Genomic DNA, 20346 nt, shown 5'->3' on the forward strand with positions numbered 1-20346 from the left:
ATTTATAACATGTGAATGTTTATCAAATTATTTTGTAATCAGTCAGCTAAAAAAATAATATTTCCTTTGTGTTTGGGAATTTGGGACACCACATTAGATAATTTGGGACATGGCATGAGTGTATAGACACAACGATACTTCACTTAACTTCACTTAATTTACTTTACTTGACTTCACTTAACCTATTTTTTTAGAGGTATTCAATAGCTAAGCGGGATTATCTCCTAACGCATTCATGTTTGGTCTCATTCAAAACCATGAATCTTTTCATAATAATATAATGGTGCTTAGCCCTGCTTTCAATAATATAAGGTCAAATTAATTAATTAAGTACATTGTCCTTCCTTCCACACATACATAAAGCTATACGGTTGATACAGTCGTTATATTCCCGTCAAAACAGGAACCCACATTTTCCAGCACGACACGTAAGCTGAAACTCGCGGAAGTGTTTTACTGTTACACCGCAACAACGCTTGCTCGGCTCCTGTCCTCAAAAGTTCCACCCCAGCTGGTATCATCGCTGGGGGGCCTTTCGCTGCCTTCTCAGCCAATTGATTAGGTATTGTATTGCGCTTTCTTCAAAGAGTTTCTACTTTTTTTATTCATATTCTGTTTCCTGTAACTAGCTGCTAGCAATGTAGGTAGCTACAAGCAGTAGCTAAGTTTAGTCGACCCATTTCACTTACAGTTCACAGTTCAACTTTGCTATCCAACATCTCGTAGTTTGTTTTCATGCATTTTATTTATTTATTTATTTATTTAATTTCTTATCTTTAATCATGGTCTTTTGTGATCAATATGACAGGTGTTGCCTTACTCGCTGATGGCAGCGATGGACAGTTTGTGTTGCTTGTTACTTCCTGGTGTTTGGTAAGTTAGTAAGTAATTTGTTAACGTTAGTTTCGCTTTCAGATTCGTCGACTAGACTTTAGCGTCGAGTTGAGGTATGCTGTTCGCGATCTCAGTAATTTCACTGCTTTGTGTATCATGGAAGGTTGTTCACTGCTTAGCTTGGTGTTACAGTATAGACTTAGTATCAGACTTGAGTCAAATACTTCCAGCCAATGTGCAACAACATTCCTATCTCATATTGTATGTTTTGGTCAGTAGCATGTTGTGTTGACAATGCGCAGACAGGTCTTCAGACTTTTGTTTTCTTCCCTATTTTTACTGTCATCCATAGTTCAACTGAACTAAACTAATCTAAACTGAAATGAATTTTATACTGACCCACATTTGCTAAATGTGCACAGGCTTTTCCCAGTAGTGGCAGGGCAGTAGTTTTGCTGGCAGACTGTTGAATGGGTTAACATTATCACTGTTCCTAATCGTTTTTCTTTTTTTTCTTTTTTTTTTTTTAAAGATCTGAACAAGAACTGGATTGATGTTGGGGGAAGTATGGATCGATCTGAATTGGTCACACAGAAGACTGGGAGGCAAAGGAAGGTATTTGTGACGTTGGATATGAAGGAGGAGGGCAGATACCCCATGGATATAGAAATTGAGGCGGAGGCCTTACTGCAGGGCTCTGACGGAGAGGACGGGCAGCCCAAGGTGCGTCGTGGCATCAAGGCGGAGCTCAGCAATGTCTCGTTGCTGCTCTTCCTCTATGTGTTACAGGGAGTGCCATTGGGACTGGCAGGGAGCATACCCCTGATCATGCAGGCCAATAATGTCAGTTACAAAGACCAGGCTTACTTCAGCTTTGTCTTCTGGCCGTTCAGCCTCAAGCTGCTTTGGGCACCCCTAGTGGATGCACTGTATATCCCGTGGTTTGGGCGCAGGAAGTCCTGGCTGGTCCCTACGCAGTACCTCCTGGGCCTCTTCATGCTCTACCTGTCTGTCACGGTGGACTCGCTGCTGGAGGGGGACGGGCACAGAGGGCCAGACATCCTCACCATTACGCTCGTCTTCTTCATGCTGGAGTTCCTGGCTGCCACCCAGGACATCGCGGTGGATGGGTGGGCTCTGACCATGCTGTCCCGGGAGAACGTGGGCTATGCCTCCACCTGCAACTCAGTGGGCCAGACGGCCGGCTACTTCCTGGGAAATGTGCTGTTCCTGGCCCTGGAGTCACCTAACTTCTGCAACAAGTACCTGAGATTTGAGCCCAAAGACACGGGTGTTGTTACCCTCTCAGGTAGGCCTGGAGAAAGGTGTTAATATTGAATAATTATTCATAATTTGTGCAGGTAACAGTCTTGCTTACTATTCTAATTAATGTTATGATTAATTAAAATGTGTGATTTTTGACAGCAATATGCATTTATTATTGATTCTAGTCAAAATAGAATTCAGTCCCTGTGGCTTTATCATTGATGGTAGTGTTTTAAGTAACTGGATGCTGGATTCCATTGAGCTCACATTTTAGTGTGCATATTAAGACTAATAATATCAGTAAACCTTTTTTAGTTTTAGTATAGTATACTATATCTGTGCTGATTAGATTTGCTCCGATAATATTTGTCATTGTTATTTTCAAATGTTTACCAAAAAACTGCATTCTTTTTTGATACCATTACCCTGTTTGATTCACTTTGTTTGTTTCACCCCTGTTACAGCCTGTACGCAAGTAGTTTCCCTCCGTACCCTTTGACATGACATGAATCTGTAAAACCTGGTCTACTTTGATGTTATGAAAACTGTGGCTATAGCATGAAAGCGCCATGCAGAGGAGGTATTCTAGGCAATTCATTCTCTTTGGTGTTTCTCATTGCCCTGGCAGATTTCATGTTTTTCTGGGGAATCGTGTTCCTTGTGTCAACCACGTTGGTGGCCATCTTGAAGAAGGAGGACTGCAAACAATCCAAGAAGAAGAGCAGGGAAGAGGCACAGGGGGTGATGGAAACTTACAGGCTCCTCTTCTCCATCACCAAACTGCCCGCAGTCTTCACCTTCTGTAGCCTGTTGCTCACAGCTAAGGTAGCAATAATAGCTCGTATTTTATTGCAGCTCAAAGTGCTTTACAGTGGGGTCCCATACCCCAACTATCAAAGATGTGTTGTAGCTAACATTGTTGCTATCTAAAACCAAAAATTCTTGTAATTTTAGCACTACTGCGAAGGTCATATTTGAACATTACCAAACATTCGTGCAACTAATACCTGGATATGTAGACATTTAAAAATTTGTTAAACTTTTGAAAATTGTTGGAGTTTTCATCACACCACACCCTGCCTTACATTGTGGCTCTCCGTTTGGTCTTTGATTACTAGAGCATATACGAGTATACTGGGTCCAGCTGCTTAGTAATGTGAACGTTAGGTTCCCTTGTGACAGTGTGCCGTTGAGCTCATGGTAAGTCTTGTCCCTTGTGTGTCTGTTCTAGATAGGCTTCTCTGCAGCCGATGCCATTACAGGGCTGAAGCTGGTGGAAGCGGGAGTGCCCAAAGAGCAGCTGGCTCTGCTGGCAGTGCCTATGGTGCCCCTTCAGATCGTGCTGCCCCTCATCATTAGCAAGTACACTGGTGGCCCCAGGCCCCTCAACATTTTCTACAAGGCCTTCCCCATCAGGTATGGCTCACATGGACTTGGGGTGAACAAGACTCGTACTGCAGTTTCTTTTCCCCACAGAAGTAAGGTTTGTACCTGATTTGAAAGACTTAAAGAGGATTAAAGTTTCGGGACTGACTGTAAACAAGTTTTTCAGGTTTATTGGGGTTGATCACCTTGAGAAACTTTAACTTGGTGAAATGATAAAAATGGTGATGTGTGTATGATGTTTATTTGTGAGTAAGTTATTTGTGTTAGCGTGGTTGGAATGTTCAGTGAGGAGACTGCATGGTTTATTCATTCCTTAAATCATCCTTTTTGGTCACGAATTGTGAAGCAAACTTCTCATCATCTCTTACAGGTTACTGATTAGCCTGGGCTACACCCTGCTTGTGTGGTGGACCCCCAGTGTTAGGCAGGATGGGGGGTACCCAGTCTACTACTATGCTGTGGTGCTGCTTAGCTACGCGGTGCACCAGGTGAGCCCTCTCCATCCTCGCCCTGTCTCCTCAGCTTCTCCGTCACATCACATTCTGCAAAAGCATTCCAAACCAGAATCTCCCTTTGACTTAATATCGACTCCATTTCCTTCCATTTTCTGCCTTAGGGCATAGGGCAATATCAGTGCCACGTCAATTAATTATTTCAGGAAATTTGAGCTCATACAGTATCCAAAATGTTCCTTTCTATTCTCTCTAATGTCCTTGCATTTAGACCAAATGGCTTGACAGAAATCGTACTTCAGAAAATGTCCTTTGCTGTAATTTCCACATTTGTTATTATTTCAACAGGTGCCGGTGTACTGCATGTTTGTAGCCATAATGGCCTTCAATGCCAAAGTAAGCGACCCTGTAATCGGGGGGACCTACATGACCCTCCTGAACACGGTGTCCAATCTGGGAGGGAACTGGCCCTCCACTTTGGCCCTGTGGCTGGTAGACCCCCTAACCAGCAAGGAGTGCCGGGGGGCAGTTGGGCAGAGCTGTGGCTCCCCTGAAGAGGCGGGAGTAAGTAGAATAGGAGCTTCCATTGTCATCTCATTTGGGTAAATGATCAGCTCACCGCAGCTCTGTGTGCGCAAGCCACACTATCTGATGTGATCGTGGGTAGTTTTTATGCTTCAGGGTAAATGGCCATGCTGGAGATAAGATATTAGCTGCCAGGAGACATTTTGGCAGTTTTTACACTGTGCTGCGATGTGGGGGTTTGGTTCTTCTGACTTATTTCTCTGTTGATTTCTGGAACTCTCCATCCTCTCACCAGCTGTGTACTTTGGAAGGCGGCGTTTGTGTCACCCTGCTGGACGGGTACTATGTGGAGTCAGTGGTGTGCGCTGTGATCGGCTTCGCCTGGTGGTTCTGGCTGGGGAAGAGAATGAAGCATCTGCAGGAGGAGAGCCCATCCGCCTGGCAGTGCCCAACTGCCAAATGACCCCCCTCTCATTTCTCACTGCTCTCACCTCTTTCAATCTGTTTTCTTTGTCTATTCATCGTGTTCTTGTCTGTCTCGCTGTAGCTTTGTTTCTATTTGTTTCTCTCTTGCTTATTCTCAGTTTCACCTCCTTTTCACACGCTTCATTCCGGCTTTATTTGTGGAGCCGTTGCAGTACTATGACTCCCTCCGCAGGAGAAAATTAGTTTTGCAATGTCTCTTCTTGACCTCTTCTTCTCTTACTGCATCCCCAAATATTTATCTTTGGAAGAAACAGAGGTGATTGCACTCAAACTGACTATAAATGTTACAGTAAACAGCTGCTTCTTGCATTTGTTTGATGAATAGTCTCCACTGCTTGGCTCTTGAGTCCATATTTGCACATGCAGTCCAAATTATTTTGGGGCTTTTATCAAAATTTGTAAAAACGCAATTTTTATTTTAGGGAGGAATAGTTCTAGTTTAACAGATACAAGAGTGGAACTATTTTGTATTGTATTAAAGATTTACTATATTTCACTGAATATAAAACAAGTTGGGTTGAAACACATTTTAACCAACGCAGGTTGTCAACAACTGTGAAAGTGCTTTTCAAAAGGGAATGGTTGGAACACTAGCATGGTAGAGATTTGATCTTGAGTTTGTTTCTTATTTTATACTTTAAATTAGGTTTTTTAAATTATTTCCCTTTTCAGTCATTTTCGGGGCCTTTCATTCCAAGAACTTGCACTATCTTTCTGAATGGGAATTACCCATGGTGTAAAGGAGTTTTGTTCAGGTGTAGTCTGTTTCATTTAAGATTGCATGCACATAGCCTTGAAGATGTTAAAATTATTATTTTTCTTTTCTTTTTCTCCAAATTAAACTACAGTCAGTGGTTTAACCAGGTTTATTTTACCTTTAAATGGTTTACCAAATATTCCGTTCAGTTGTATTTTGTTAAGTTTGATAGTTTTTTCATTTACTATTCTTGTTATTGTAAAAAATCATGAATGCATATTGATTAGACCATAGTGAAGCGGTGAAATTGGTGTTCAGTGATGTAAGGGTACTTGTACTAGGGAAATGTTATCACAGAGGGTCCTCACCATGTGCCTTGTTTGTTCCCGCTATGTCGTGGGAATGTCCAGAGAAGTGTTGGAGTTCTGTGGTCTCAGGTTTATATAATTTGACTGGATTTTGTCAATCTGGTCCTCATGTGCTCCTTTTGAAGTTGATTTGTCCCGTACTGGAATGTTTACCAAGGTTTCATTTTAATATGCTGATTGTTGATTCTGTGTAATCATAATGACAGAGTAGCAGGATGACTCAAACTCTGATTGTATGTAAGACTATATTGTACACGGTTTTGAGGAACATTTTTTATCAACATTCCCAAAGTGAACAGATTACAAAGATTTTATGATATCTTATATGTAATAAAAAATGGAATAATCACTTGTGTCTCCTTATTTCATTTTTAGCAGTTTATTGAACTAAGAACTTAAACTCAGTGCGTGTATGGGTAGAGGAATTAGAACCCTGGGTATCTACCTGCTGCAGTATTCAATTTGGACTTTATAAATTATTTCTGTAAACCGTATCCTTTAACGGAGAAGCATTTGAACACAGTTCTATCCTCTGCGTAACATAAATAATAATTAAATAAATGAATTGGAAGACACGCAGATCTGTGTAAATATGAGTGTGAGTGTGGAGAAGTACTGGGGACAACAAAAACGCGTTTTTTAAGACCGCTATTTTGAGCCATGGTCCGTACACTACTGTTGAAGTTACATCAGCAGAGCGACGTTTGTAGTTTTATAGTAATGTCAACATGTCGGAGTTGCCGTCTAAAGGAAATGCATTGAATGAAACTAAGGAAAAGGACGAGTATAGCGCAAATATTATCTCCGTAATATCTCAGATTGCGGACGACCATCTTACGGTCGTCAGGGTATGAATTGAAAGGCCTGTTTATAACTAACGTTAGCTAGCTAAATGTGTCATCGGGTTACATTATTGAACACGTAATTAATCCTGTTTTTTAACCGAGATATGGTCTACACTACAGTAACTAGACCGTCTTTCGAGTGTATTTGCGAAGAATTCCAAAGATGGTGTAAACACCGATGATAACAATAATAAATGAACAGAATAGCAAGATCTTTTATTGATCGTGTCTGGCGATTTGAAATGATGAATAACGTTAACTGTAGCTAGCTTGATGCATGCACAAAGTAGTTTCACTATATTGCTACGTTTGCTTCCATTGTTTTTTCTTTGTAGAAAATAGTCTACCTACATTTCTTAAATCTAATTGCTACAGTACCCAATATTATTGTCACGTCTGTTAAATGTAAAATCTGCGCCGCGTACTGGATTTCTTTGCAGCTAAACTGCATTGATCAGCCAAAAGGCATTAAATGAAAATGAAACTTTGTTTTTTTCCCCAGAATATCAGCACTGGACTTGCAATAGCCGGAATATTTATGATAGCAAGGAGTATCAGACTGGTAATTGTCATTTCTACTCGTTTTCGCCACCAACGTTGGCCGTGTTGAACAACAAATATAACATGGCCCAGTTTAACGGTGAAGACTGACGTCCTGCTTGATTTTTGTTCCAACCACAATTGCAATTATAGAACTTTAACAAGCTGTTCATTTTTCTCATTTGCTCAGAGGGATAATTTAGCCTCTTAAACCACATTTTCTCAGACAGCTATGCATTCCATGAATAAGAAAACTCACATGTATTATGCTATTTTGCCAACAATTTCATAGAAAGAGGTCACATTTTTGATCTATTGATGATTGATTGATTCATGACTAAGGTTAATCAATGGGATCCTAATTAGGTTTCTGAACACGTGTTTCATTTCTGTCAGAATTTATTTAATGTGGTTAGTTTTAGTGGCTTGGTGTCCACAATTTCACCAATTTGGAGCCTATTTATTCACCTTAGTTTGATCAGTTAAAAATAAGTTTAATTGTAATTGCGTGCAATATACCACAATATACCACAAAAACAAAGGAATTTTAAGTATACTTGGCCATGTCTGGTTTAAGAGGGTAAATAATCCCTTGAAACATCAGTAACACGCAATTCCTAAAAATAACAGCTTATTCGATTCCATGTGGTTGGAACAAAAACCAGCATACACAGGGTTACCCCAGGAATGAGTTTGGGGACCACTGAGCCAGATGACATCTTTTGGATTTATTTAGTAAATAGATTAGACATGAGTGAGCATATTGTTCTTACTCAATTAACAGACAGATGGCAGATGTCAAACTGACGCGTACATTGGTTGGGCTGTTTCTGAGATGGAGAGGGAGAGTTTCGATGGAAGCTTTTAAGCATATGGCCACTAGACACAATTCTTTCATAAAATTATTGACTAATGATATATTATTTTCTGAAAGTCTTTAATACCCTGGTGAAAATATGTGGCATTACCGTTTCCTCCTGGCAGATCACAAAGTTTGGCAGTGCGTCTGAAATCCCGGCCAGGTTCATTGAGAAGAACGTGAGTTTGAGAGGGAGAGTCCACAGAGTGACGAAGAGCGGGCTGGAAGTGGAACACGTCCCAATTAACGTCCCCTTACTCTCCCCCCTTCTGAGGAACAGTAAGCCCACCCCCAGTCTCCCTCCCCCTCCCTGGGTTCACTCTGATCCAAAAGCACAGCATGTCGCTCAGCCCCCCTTCCCTTTTCAATTTCTATTTTTTTTTTCTTTTTACGAGAACCATTAAAAGCCATCCATATTCTTGTGAATGGCTTTTACAGCATTTAAAAAGAACCACCCTGTCCACCTTGATGGACATTTCCCATTATAATTAATCTTCCTAGATTCCAGCTTTTTGGAATGAGTAAAGAAGACATATTTTATTCCATTACTCGGACCATTCCAGCTGTGTTCAAAGGAACGCCAAAGAAAGCTGCCTTTCACATTTGTTTTTTCTTTGGAAAAGGTTCTCTTGTACGTAATTGCCTTGTGCTGCATTCTCATTTTCAAAGTACCCTCTCTGCTATTGTTTTCTCCTAATTGAGTTGCTGCAATTTTCCTTCCTGCAGTTCTCTTGCTATATATTTCATTATGTCCAAGAGGAATGTGCTTATCTAATTTTTAAAATTGAATAGACATTGAACTGCAAACATCTTTGGCTTTACAAGATTTTGTTTTCTCTCTTTTAATGTCTTAAATAACTGAGTAAGCGTGTTAGTTGAAATAGACCCATTAACTATTAGATTATGGCATAGCTATTAGCTGACACTGAAGCTGGTTTACAAAGCTTTTAAAATGTGCTTTACACAGCTCCATCTTCAGCAAGCATTGGTGTTTAAGATTTTGCTTAACTCAGTTAAGGGATTATGCTGTATGCCATTTTATCTTGGCTTCATCCTTTTTGGTGGCCAAGCATCTTCTGTTTAGCCTGTTTGTCTTTCTGATAGCAGTTGGATGGATGGATGTTCACAGTACTGCATGTGCAGGAAATATTTTAATATTTCATAGAAATTTGATATCCACGAGTGCATGCCATTCTCTCGTGTGCTATCAGTGTTTCAGAAGTCCCAAACTGTGCTGGAATGTGTTGCTTCTCAGGGGCTTTTCTGGTTTCAAGTGGTGAAGAATCATGTGTTGAAAACAGAGATGAGTCTACGGCTCTCTTCACAGGGCAGTCGGACGCCCTGTTGGATGTGCGCCTGGCCGGGGTGGAGCTGACGGAGGAGGGATGGGCGTGGCTGAGGCAGCAGCTGAAACCCACAGAGACAGTGTGGTTTCGACTCCTCAGACGAGAGGCCGAAGCCCTGGACTGCATGGTGTCTGTGAGCAGGGTGAGAAACCAGGGAAGCAGAGTCAGCCACTGTGTATCAACCAGGTTTGAGAAACCAGGGAAGCAGACTCGCCCACTGTATATCAACCAGGCTTGAGAAACCAGGGAAGCAGACTCGTCTGCTCTGTATGAGTAACTTTGTTTACAGGGTAAAATGTTTTATAATTGACCAGAGATTATTCAGACAATGTTTGTTCTTGGGCTGTGCAGATTAATGGCTCAATGAACATATTCTAATACACAGCAAACCAGTCACATTTATTCTCTGCAATGACCTGTAATCTTCAGTCTCTGTGATATCCTTCATCTGCTGTGAAATGTTTCACTTGCTCTAAGCTAAGCTTAGCACACTTAGCTACAATCACATTACATCAGGACATGGATAAGACATTTTATCCTGTTAAATATGTGACTGTAATTGTGCCTTTCAGAAGCAGAATCAAATCTGAACGGTTAAAACCATGTATGGCTGAAGACTGACAGGCAACGAAACCTGACTGTTGTTCCCCTTCATCATACATTCTTTCAACACAGTGTCTTTGTCAGATTCATTTACCACAAATATTTGAAGCGATAGAATATTTAGCTGAAAGTTAATGAGTTGGGGTGCATGTTGCATTCATTACATCACATCACATTAGCGGCATTTGGCAGACGCTCTTATCCAGAGCGACGTACAGTTGATTAGACTAAGCAGGAGACAATCCTCCCCCGGACCAAGGGCCCAACGGCTGTGCGGATCATATTGTTGCTACACTGGGGATCGAACCACCGACCTTGCGGGTCCCAGTCATGTACCTTAACCACTATGCTACAAACCGCCCTATTCAGTTCGTCACACGCAGCTGAACGGACTGAATGGGCCGAATCAGACAGCGCGCAGATGACACTGTCCCTGTTCGCCCTCAGGGCCCTGTGTTCAACACGTGCGTGAATGAGGAGCTCCTGCGTCTGGGCCTGGGGAAGACGGCGCCCCTCCTGGGCCTGCACCACCAGTCGCGCCTGTACTGGAGGCTCCACAAGCGGCTGCTGAAGGCCGAGCTGCGGGCGGAGAAGAAAGGGAAGGGGCTCTGGAGGGAGAAGGGTCTGTGGCAGAGACTGTCCGAGGCTGCACACAGCAACACAGCCGTCAGGCTTTTCAAGAGGCTTTTCAAACGGACTTAGAACCCAGAATTTTCTACTATTTTCTACTATTGTCTAGGCAGTCATATGCCATATGTCTTTCAAATTATTCATATAATTTAATATATATATTATGAATATATTTCATTTGTACATATATATGTGTCATTGACTTAAATTGTTTGCAGACATTAATTTGGTGTCATATAAAATATGTTTGTGTAAAAATATTTTTTTCTGAAATGTCTGATAACCCAGGATCATGACCTCAGTGTACAAGGATATGGTTTCAGCTGAGAGGAATTTAAGAAGAATAACTTTTCTGCTTAGTTTATTATCACAAACATGAACATTCTTGGTGGCAATCTGCCAATGCACCTGAAAGGAAATGTTGAATATGTGATATAGTTATTCCTCCCTGGCAGTCTTGATTCATTTCTCTGTGTCAGTATTATGCATTTCATCATTTTCAAACCCTCAATTTGTGTTCTAATCACAGTGTCAAACAAGCACATAAATGCCTGAAGTCCTTCATTATATAATGTTCTTTGCAGGAGCCCTGTTAATTCTGACAGTGATTTAAGTTTCCTTTCAAACCTGAATCTGCAAAAATCCTTCTGTTCCTCTTCCTCCTTGGAAGGGGCCATGCATTGTCACGGCAACAGGGCAGTGGGGGTCTGTGAGTGTCCCTACTGAGTCAGAAGACTGAGATCACGGTTGTCATGGCAGCACCAAATCCAAAAGACAAAAGCGTATCAAAAGGTGAAACCCTAGATGGGGTGGGGAGGCCCCAAGACTGCAGGAATGATATATATGAGATGGGGGAGGTCTGAAAGAGATTATTAAATAATCAAAATCAGAGAAAAAATATGTGGAGAAATCATGCTGGTTTAGCTGTGTCCATATTACTGCTTATAAATAATATATATTTTTAAAGAACTAAATACAAAAAAAGAAATAATAAAACCTAAATACAGGACATACTAGAAGAGAGTCTAAGAAGGGCCTTGAGTAGGGCACAGAGCAGAAAGGAAGAATCTGTCTAAAAGGGTGCAGGGTATTGGAAGCAATGAATACAGGGAAATAGGCTTGCCTGTCTTTGTTGTGCAAATGTCACTAGCGGCTGATGCAGCGCTTGTGCTCTCCTATTGGCGAAGTGTTTGAATTGAAAGGTAAATTAAAAGCTGATTACTGGCCGGAGGGACCCGGAGGGACTTTGAACTGACACTGAATGCAGAGAACGGTTGGAAGCGGGGAACTGTCGGAAGGAAACTGTGGACAGAAATCGGCCCGAAAGCTAGAGACTTGACCTGGAGCTGTGTGAGTCAGTTGATAGCGGGCTTATTGTTCTGCCAAGGTGTCACGGTTATGCAAGAACAAATACAATACTAAATAGGAAACCGGCTCTACCCTTTAAGAGTACATAAAATAAATATATTTTGTCTCGAATGTGTGCTGTTGGGATGAATACTAATTCAGTTACGCACATTAATTCCTTGACTTTTTATTTTTATTTTTTATAATCTATAGGAAACTTACTTTCCACAGGGTTCTTACAAATTTGGATGAATAAGGATGAATGCCAGGCTTGAAATTATTATTTTATTTCCGCAATAGTCAAATTCACTTTGAAGAAATACTAGTAGAGAATATTTCATTCGGGAATATTTTGGGGGACATTTTTTTCTGTGAAGATTTGGAAGCCACCTGTCACCAGTGATATTTGATCGTGGGTAAATGCCAGCAAGCATGTCAGTTTATTAGCAATCTACACATTGGTATTGCTAGACTTAGTACCATGAAATTGTTCGATTGAGTTTGGGAGACACATGGCAGCGCTTTGGAGGGTAATCAAATTACTTTATAGATTTCACATATTTCCTTGGGTACTTAACATTCTTCTGACTGAACTTGCTTCATGTAAAACTGGACTGGTGTGCAACTTGATTACCCGATCTTCTGATAACCTATTACAAGAAGTGGTATTTCGCCGTCTGAAAGAATAATTGGCAGAATGTTGAAAGCTTCCTTTTGTACATTGACTGTATTTTGGAATGGCGGGGCTGCATTACACCAAGCGTCACCTCGTCTGGAGAGCTCCGATCCTGAAAGTCCACCCGTGTCTTTGCTCGAGCCACCCGCCGCTACCACCAGTCAGCATTTGAATGAGAGCTGGGTGAAGTTAGTGGCGGTAGTGACTTGATCCTTAATAGTAGCGAAGACTCAGCACTCTTTCTCTCAAACTATCCGAGTTCAAGAAATATTTTGGTAGTTGGTGTGCCTTATGACAAGGGGAATGTTTTCGTGAGAAAAAGTGTCTTCCGAGAAACAAAGCTGCTGTAGGCTATACAAAGTCAAAGAAAGCATAGAAGTAAGTGTGACCTTTTGTATTACAATCGTTATTAGTAACATCAGATGTTACATGTGTTCACGCTCTTTTTCGGCATTTTTCATTTTGTTATTTAATGTATCCCATGTGCACGAGCTCACTGCTTGTTTGACTTGTGAAGGGGTTGAAGTTAATGAAAATAAAAATAATCTGCACCTGTTAAAAAGTATGTTGACAGTACCAATCAGTTTATGGAAGCTGGATCGAATTAAATCAAAACTCGGGATTCACTTGAATGTACGCTATCAAATAATCAACTTTTTTAGAGTTAGCTAGTCAGTTTTCTTTTGCATTGCGTAACATTACTTTAAAAGGTATAGACATCTTCAATAATTTGCAACATTTGCAATGTTTTAATACATGCTGTTATGGAATAATATAATATTTTTCAGTCAATCCTTTAAGTTGTATGTAAGTGCCTTGATTAAATCAAGTTTGAAGTTAGATGAGCATTGTATTATGTCTTGACTTATGTCCGCTCAGAACAGGAACTGCAATAAAGTGTAGAATAACAAGGGGTTGTAGTTTACAGTTGAACAGGGGTGTTTCATCTTATGCGGTTGCGCTCCATTGAGACTGGAGTTGGGGGGGTTGTGTGTGTGTGTGTGTGTGTGTGTGTGTATGTGATGGGGGGCGTCATTGATTGACGGATCCAGGACAAAGACTTTAAGGTGTGCTCCTTTCCCACCCTTCTGACAACTACCATTGTGTTCCGTAATCACAATCACTACAACGGAGGCCTTTGGGGAGTCTGCTGGAGTTGCATGGCGGTAAACTGATACGGGGCATTTTCAGCGTCGCTATAGGTTGCTTTTTGATTCGAATAATTTTAAAAGAACTTGAGCCGTTAAATGTTCGTTGCTTCAGCATTTACAGTAGGCTACTCGCTTTATCCACATAATTCATGCAGTCCTTCCATTGTGTAGACATACAGAGTGCAATAAAAAGCTCATTAAGTTATTAAGATAAAGCTCCCAACGTCTTTTCCTTCACTCCTTGCTGCATGCAGTCCTTAGGACCTGTTCACATGCTGTTTACCTTTGCTGCTCTGTCAGTGGGTTGAAGATAATATTTATCTATTATAATATCTGGCAGTGTGAGATGCTGGGAAATTAGTCTTCTGAAGAGTGAAATAAATCAGTACAATAAAACAGAGACCGTAGCCTACACACAGACACACCCACGTGGGTCCTGCTTCAGATTGATACCCACACTGTCATTAAAATGTAATACAAACTCACAATTGTCTGGTTAGATGCACACTGAAATGTATTAATTTATTCCATCGGAGACACAGAATGCCTCTATAAGGAAACAGTCTTGTCTTTGTCATTGTGATACACCCCCGTTTGCCCTGAGTGGAAGGCGACGCAGGGTAAAATGATTCCTGTGTTGTGTGAGTGGCTTGCAGAGGGAGTGTATCGGCTTGCTTCAGTGCACTGGCTTCAGTGCACTGGTGTGGGATTGTATTGGAGATGAACCCCTTTGTTGTACCACTGGGCTGATGAATTATTTAACCCTGTTCTCTGTCGGGGGAACTAAAGACATGTCTCTTGAATCGAACCTTTGTGATCTCACAGCAACTCAGTGAAGGAACTGTGAAAGATAACCAGTCTTTACTTTCAGGCCGGTCTTGTTACGTGGTGTTCTCTCTGTCGAGCAGATAATAACACCGAGTTTTAAAATATATATTCTTTATCATACATTATTTATACCATAACCAAAGAGACTGCAGAAGCCTTACTTTATAGTCTGTGTTTCCCCTGACCTGCATAGCAAATTAACCTATGTAGATTGTAAATTACCCCGACTCTGCATTCATTTATGTTTTTAAGTGGTGTGCAAGTCATTTTCCATGTTGATATTCATACCATGACCAGAAAGTGTCTTTAATAATGCTTACACTTCGCTAGGTTCCTCTGCCTCACACATAATCTTTTGTTCACATTAAAAAGATTCATCAGCAGTGCTGTATGCCACATCCAAACAAGCAACATTAATTGCACTGCAACAGTCTTATAGCTGGGAGCAGATGAACACTACAGGAAACCAAATCAGTGGAAATGTAGCTTGTGTAGCTCTGGTGGTCCAGTGGAAACCATGCTCACTTCAGTGAGTCTTCCACTCACTGAAGTCGTCAGTGATGTGTACCGCTGTCAGCTGGAAATGAGTCAGTCCTGGCTCTGCTCCATGGGAACGCCTGCAGGTAGATCTTCTAATCTGGCCTCAGCAGTGGGCTCAGAGGGGGGTGGTGAGGTGGGGGTGCTGAAAGGAAGTTGGAATTTTGCTTTACAGTGCAGAGTAGGAGGGGTCACAAGGTCACTCCACACATCTATTTCTATTTTTGCTGCATCTATTCTGCGCTGTGCGCTGTTCTCTCAGGTTTTACATTGCCTAATTAGTGTCTTGTTGTTGTTCCAGGCACAGACACAAGCAGGCACACACACACATGCACACACACACACACACACACACAGGTGGTTCCACAGAGATCTTGTGCTGAGGGCTGTAATTATGCAGTACTGGATTTTCCTATCAGGAACTGGAGTACAAGCTATCCATAATTCATACCTGCACAGTCTCAGCCTTCACTGGGCTCAGATGAAGCCACAGTGTTGTTCCCTTTATAGCAGACACACTTGTGAGAATTCTCCCCTCAATAGGGGAATCCTCACAACAGATTTATTTGTGCTTCACCCACATGAACATCCATACTGTGCTCTCTCTCTATGTATGCTGCCACTGGTGACTGCATTGTTTGCTTTGATGGTCTTGACCATTGTCTGACATTGCACTGCCCAAGGCTACATGCTGTGTTTGTCCCACTAGCATGTGTTGCATGTCCAGTGTGTAAACAGCTGTGGATTAACAGTAACACTTGTGTGTTTGTTCCCCTCTGTATCCTGTAGGGAGGGTGTCCTGCTTTTTTGCTCTTCCTGTGCAACATATAGTGTCTCAGTCCTGGACCTTGAATAATATGAAAACACTGTGCATTCAAAGGTCCACTAGTTTGACAAGTAACTGACTGTGTTCTGAAAGAAAGCCATTTGGAATAAAGGCAAGTTACATTTAAAGGAATTCTTATTGATGAAATTTCAGAAGTCTTCTCTTCATGTGATACACTGGGTGTGACTTTCCCCTAACCATGTTAGAGGTATTTGAAGCATAAAATTATAATCCCTTCAAGGCTGTGACTTTGTCTGCTGAATTCTGAATGGGAGGGGTGGCCTCAGCAAAAAAAAGCATCCCAGTGTGACAGCTGCTCGGTGGGGGTTTGGGGAGGTCGCAGTGTGTGTGAAAGTCCCCCCTTTAGGAAATGCATTTGACCTATAAAGCTCTGAACTTATTCCTGAGGGGAGGACATATGGAGGAGCGAAATTGCAAAATTGCATTTCCCCCCCTTGGGACCTGCTGCTTTTGTTAGTCCCTCTGAGAGGAACTCATGGGCGTGGATTGGGGTGAGGCCACCGAGATTGAGAAATCTGGCTTGGCCCGCGCCATGGGGTCTCTCGTGGTCAGAACCAGTGTGTGACTGGTGGATCTGTGCAGCACCCAATCTACACTGACCTCTGAACAAGCAGGGTGACTCCAGGTCAATACGTCTATTTACAGAGTGCTTTGCCTTCTGCATACATTTAAAAAGAGAGCACTCTCTGCCCAGTGAGGGGTCCAGGATCCAAATGGAAATCAGGCTTTTGAATCACAGTGATTATTTTTGTGCTTCAATTCCCTTTGATTTGAGATTGTGTCTTCTGATGTGCCTGCATTTCTAGACAGGATAGTAATCGCCTCCCTTCACACTCTGGGTGAGTACGTGAGTGCAGCATTCAGCGATCAGAATTTGAGAAGACTGGCCAGTAATTTTTACATTCCTGTTATTCACTAACTCAAAACCTGAAAATTACTTGCAAATTATAAATTAATGGAAGCTACTTTTAAAATTCCAGCAAATCAGTTTTACAAATAATAACTCAAAACAAGCACCTTGAACCCTAACATCTATATTTTGTTGTACGAAATGTAGTCAATCTGCAAAAGTGAACTGTTGGCATATGTTTGCTGGATGAATATTTAGAAAATAAAGGGACAGTGCTTTGTGGCTGTTATACCATATCTATGGCATTAGTGTGTAAGGAAATCCATGGAATGCAATCCTTTTTTTGTCTGTATTTGAGTCAATTTTCGATGGAGGGTCTGAGGGTTAGTTCATTGGTAATCTCAGCTGATGTTATATCTTCAAACCACACAGTATGATGGAATAATGTGGGTGAGAAACAGCTGTGTCAAAATGAGTGTGCGTGTCTCTCTGTGTGTGCTTGTTCCTACAGGTGTGTGCTTCTGACACAGAAATATACAGTAAAGGGAATATGCCACACAAAATAAAAATCTTTATGTTAAATTTATATTAAACTTGACAGCAATTAAACTTTACAAACACACTTTTTGTAAACACAAAACAGAAATCACTGAACATTATAAATTACTGTTTCCTCACACTTTCACATCAATATGAAAGCTCAGTGCTTTAGGATCCTATGAGCTGCTAGAAACACTTTTTCCAAAATCTAATATGCAATCAGCGTATTAAGTACAGTCTGTATTTTTGATACTTCATATTTTGCACAATTTAAGATCCTTATGTTGATGTGCTTATACTGCCAGTCTATTCTATTCTATTCTATTCTATTCTATTCTGTTTGTATTACCATAGAAGAAGTCTCCACTGTGTTATAGTGAACTTATCTGCATTAACAGTATGTTCAATTGTTGATTTTAGAATAGCAAAAAGCCTTTTTAAAAATGTAAATTGCATTAGATTAAATACTCACAGTTTGCAAGAAGGGTAATCCAAACTTCTGTTATAACTGTTTGTTAAGGCTGGCACTATTTGACAAAATTGGAGGCACTATACGGCAGGAATAACAGTTCTGAATAACAGTTGCTCTCTCTGCAGTACACTATCAATCTGACATCTCCCCTCTCTCAGACACCTGCCTGTAGGTTGTTGTTGCAGAGAGATGCCCAAGGGACTCCTCCCGTCTCTCATTGTGACATTCAGCCCTCTGCCTGCGGCCTTTGCCTCCCATTTCTCAGTGTGATGTTAAAGTTATTGACGGCATGCCCAAGGTGGGGACTCTGCTTTCTCTTGTCAGTGGCCCAGAGGTCGAAGGCCGCCCACAGCGCCACTACACAAGGGTATTATAATGCTACGGAGGTGAATAGCAACACATTGGCCCTGCCTGTGGTGTGAAAGGGCTCACACACACCCACACGCACGCACACGTAAACATACACACACACGCACACGTAAACACACACACACACACACACGCACACACACACGTAAACATACGCACAGCACACACATGTTTTGCTGTAGACAACAGGGGAGCCACTGGAGAGGAGAGTAAAAGGTTGCCTGTGTGGATTGAAACCCAGCGGTTGGTGATGGAGCCTGCAGTTTCACTGGAAGCAGCAGTCCTACAGTCCTACATTCCCACAGTCCTATCTAACCTATCATATCGAATGCTGGTAAATAAACTGGCTGAAAAGATTCTAGCCAGGCTTATACATCTTTGATGAACTGCAGAGAAACTAACAAAAAGATACATCCTTCTATGGGGATGTTTCAAATTTAAAGTTTTGCTGTCAGCAAAAAAATATTAATTATTCTATGATAGGGTCTACATTACTACATTATGTAACATATAGTATGTTGGTTCAAACTAAACAAAGTTTATTGCAGATTTATTGTGTATGGGGTTACTTTAGCTTGAGGAACTATGTTGTATACACTACCATTCAAAAGTTTGGGGTCACCATGTCTTTCTGCTTTTTTTCGGATTTAATATTTTATTTTCTTGTGGTAAAACGTGGTCAAAGCACAGATTTTATTAAAGGGTATTTTTATACATTTTGGTTTCATTTTTTATTTGCAGTCCCCCATTTCAGTGTTTGAGACAAATTAACATGATGTCAAATAAAAGATTAATGTTTTGTATTTGGTTGCATGCCATTATTTTCCGATGTCTGTGACCTATCAACATCATCAGAGTCTGGATATCTTATTTTCAGGTGGTCCTACAAGCGATACTAAAACTCTGCATTTGAATGGATCTCAATGAGAATTGGGGGTGAAAAAATATTCAGAAGAAACAATTATTGTGGTATCTACTACATATCTGACAGCAGCATAGTGGTTTGATGCTCATTTGATACCTTGGGCCCTTGATGACTTAAAGCCATTCAGCCAACAAATGTGTTCCATACTGTATTAGCATAATGTACAGCTGAATCTAGTCCCACCCCCCAATTCCCATAGAGATCAATTCAAATGCAAAGAGTTTTAGTATGGCTTGTAGGGCAACCTGAAAATAAAATATCCAGACTCATGGTGTTGATGGGTCACAGACATCAGGAAGCCATGGCATGCAAAGGATATGCAAAAAAAGACAAGGTAACTCCAAACTTAGTAGTGTATAACACCCACATGTTCCTGAAAATGATATACAGTGCAGTCCAGCACATTAAGCCTTCAGGTTGAAGTCACATAGATGTTCAGTGACACAGAACACTGTGTTCCAGTTAGATGAGGTTTCAGAAAGGTGTGTTCATCTCAATACAGCACAGTGCCCTCTCATGTTCTACCTCTGACTGGCAAAACCCTGGCATTCCATTGTATTTAATAATCATTTGTGGATGCTGGGGGGATTTTATTATCATGATATAAAATCAGGAAAATATACTGTACATTTTCTACTGCTCTAGGGTTCAGGGCCAAAGTCAAGGTGATTGCATCGCTTCAGGAAAATATTCAGTGGTAGAAATTGATAAAATGCTAACCCCACATTATGTAAATTATGTAAATCCTCAGACCACTGCCCTCTACAGGCATCCATCCATCTTTGATCACTTTTTACTCATCCTCTACCTCGTCTTTGTCTGCGTTGTCTCCCCCATTTACCCTACCTCTTCATCATTGCACTCTTCTTCTTATTCCCATCTCCACCTCAATCACTGTCTTTCCCTCTTTCCTCACCATCCCCTCCCTAATTTCTCTATCTCTGCCTCCTTCTGCTCCATCCCTCTT

At 41.2% G+C, this 20346-nt stretch overlaps 2 protein-coding genes across 6 annotated transcripts; both read left to right on the forward strand.

Annotated features, from left to right (window-relative positions):
- Positions 1–406: 406 nt before the first annotated feature.
- Positions 407–6363, forward strand: slc33a1 (solute carrier family 33 member 1). Of its 5 annotated transcripts, none has more exons than XM_061217149.1 (8): positions 407–562; positions 809–873; positions 1367–2143; positions 2729–2925; positions 3332–3516; positions 3857–3974; positions 4287–4502; positions 4759–6363. In XM_061217149.1, exons 3-8 carry the CDS (start codon positions 1402–1404, stop codon positions 4924–4926), a joined length of 1626 nt encoding a protein of 541 aa, XP_061073133.1. In that variant the 5' UTR covers positions 407–562; positions 809–873; positions 1367–1401; the 3' UTR covers positions 4927–6363. The 5 variants fall into 5 exon arrangements, with proteins under 5 accessions (XP_061073133.1, XP_061073135.1, XP_061073134.1 ...); XM_061217151.1 differs by lacking the exon at positions 809–873 and adding an exon at positions 904–967; XM_061217150.1 differs by lacking the exon at positions 809–873 and adding an exon at positions 916–967.
- Positions 6364–6729: 366 nt separating this feature from the next.
- Positions 6730–11284, forward strand: c18h3orf33 (c18h3orf33 homolog (H. sapiens)). Its single transcript, XM_061218186.1, has 5 exons — positions 6730–6862; positions 7362–7421; positions 8384–8537; positions 9586–9746; positions 10655–11284. The coding sequence occupies exons 1-5, from the start codon at positions 6743–6745 to the stop codon at positions 10907–10909; spliced, it is 750 nt and encodes a 249-aa protein (XP_061074170.1). The 5' UTR covers positions 6730–6742; the 3' UTR covers positions 10910–11284.
- Positions 11285–20346: the final 9062 nt, after the last annotated feature.

Source organism: Conger conger, chromosome 13, assembly GCF_963514075.1.
Source record: "Conger conger chromosome 13, fConCon1.1, whole genome shotgun sequence".
NCBI classification, from domain to species: domain Eukaryota; kingdom Metazoa; phylum Chordata; class Actinopteri; order Anguilliformes; family Congridae; genus Conger; species Conger conger.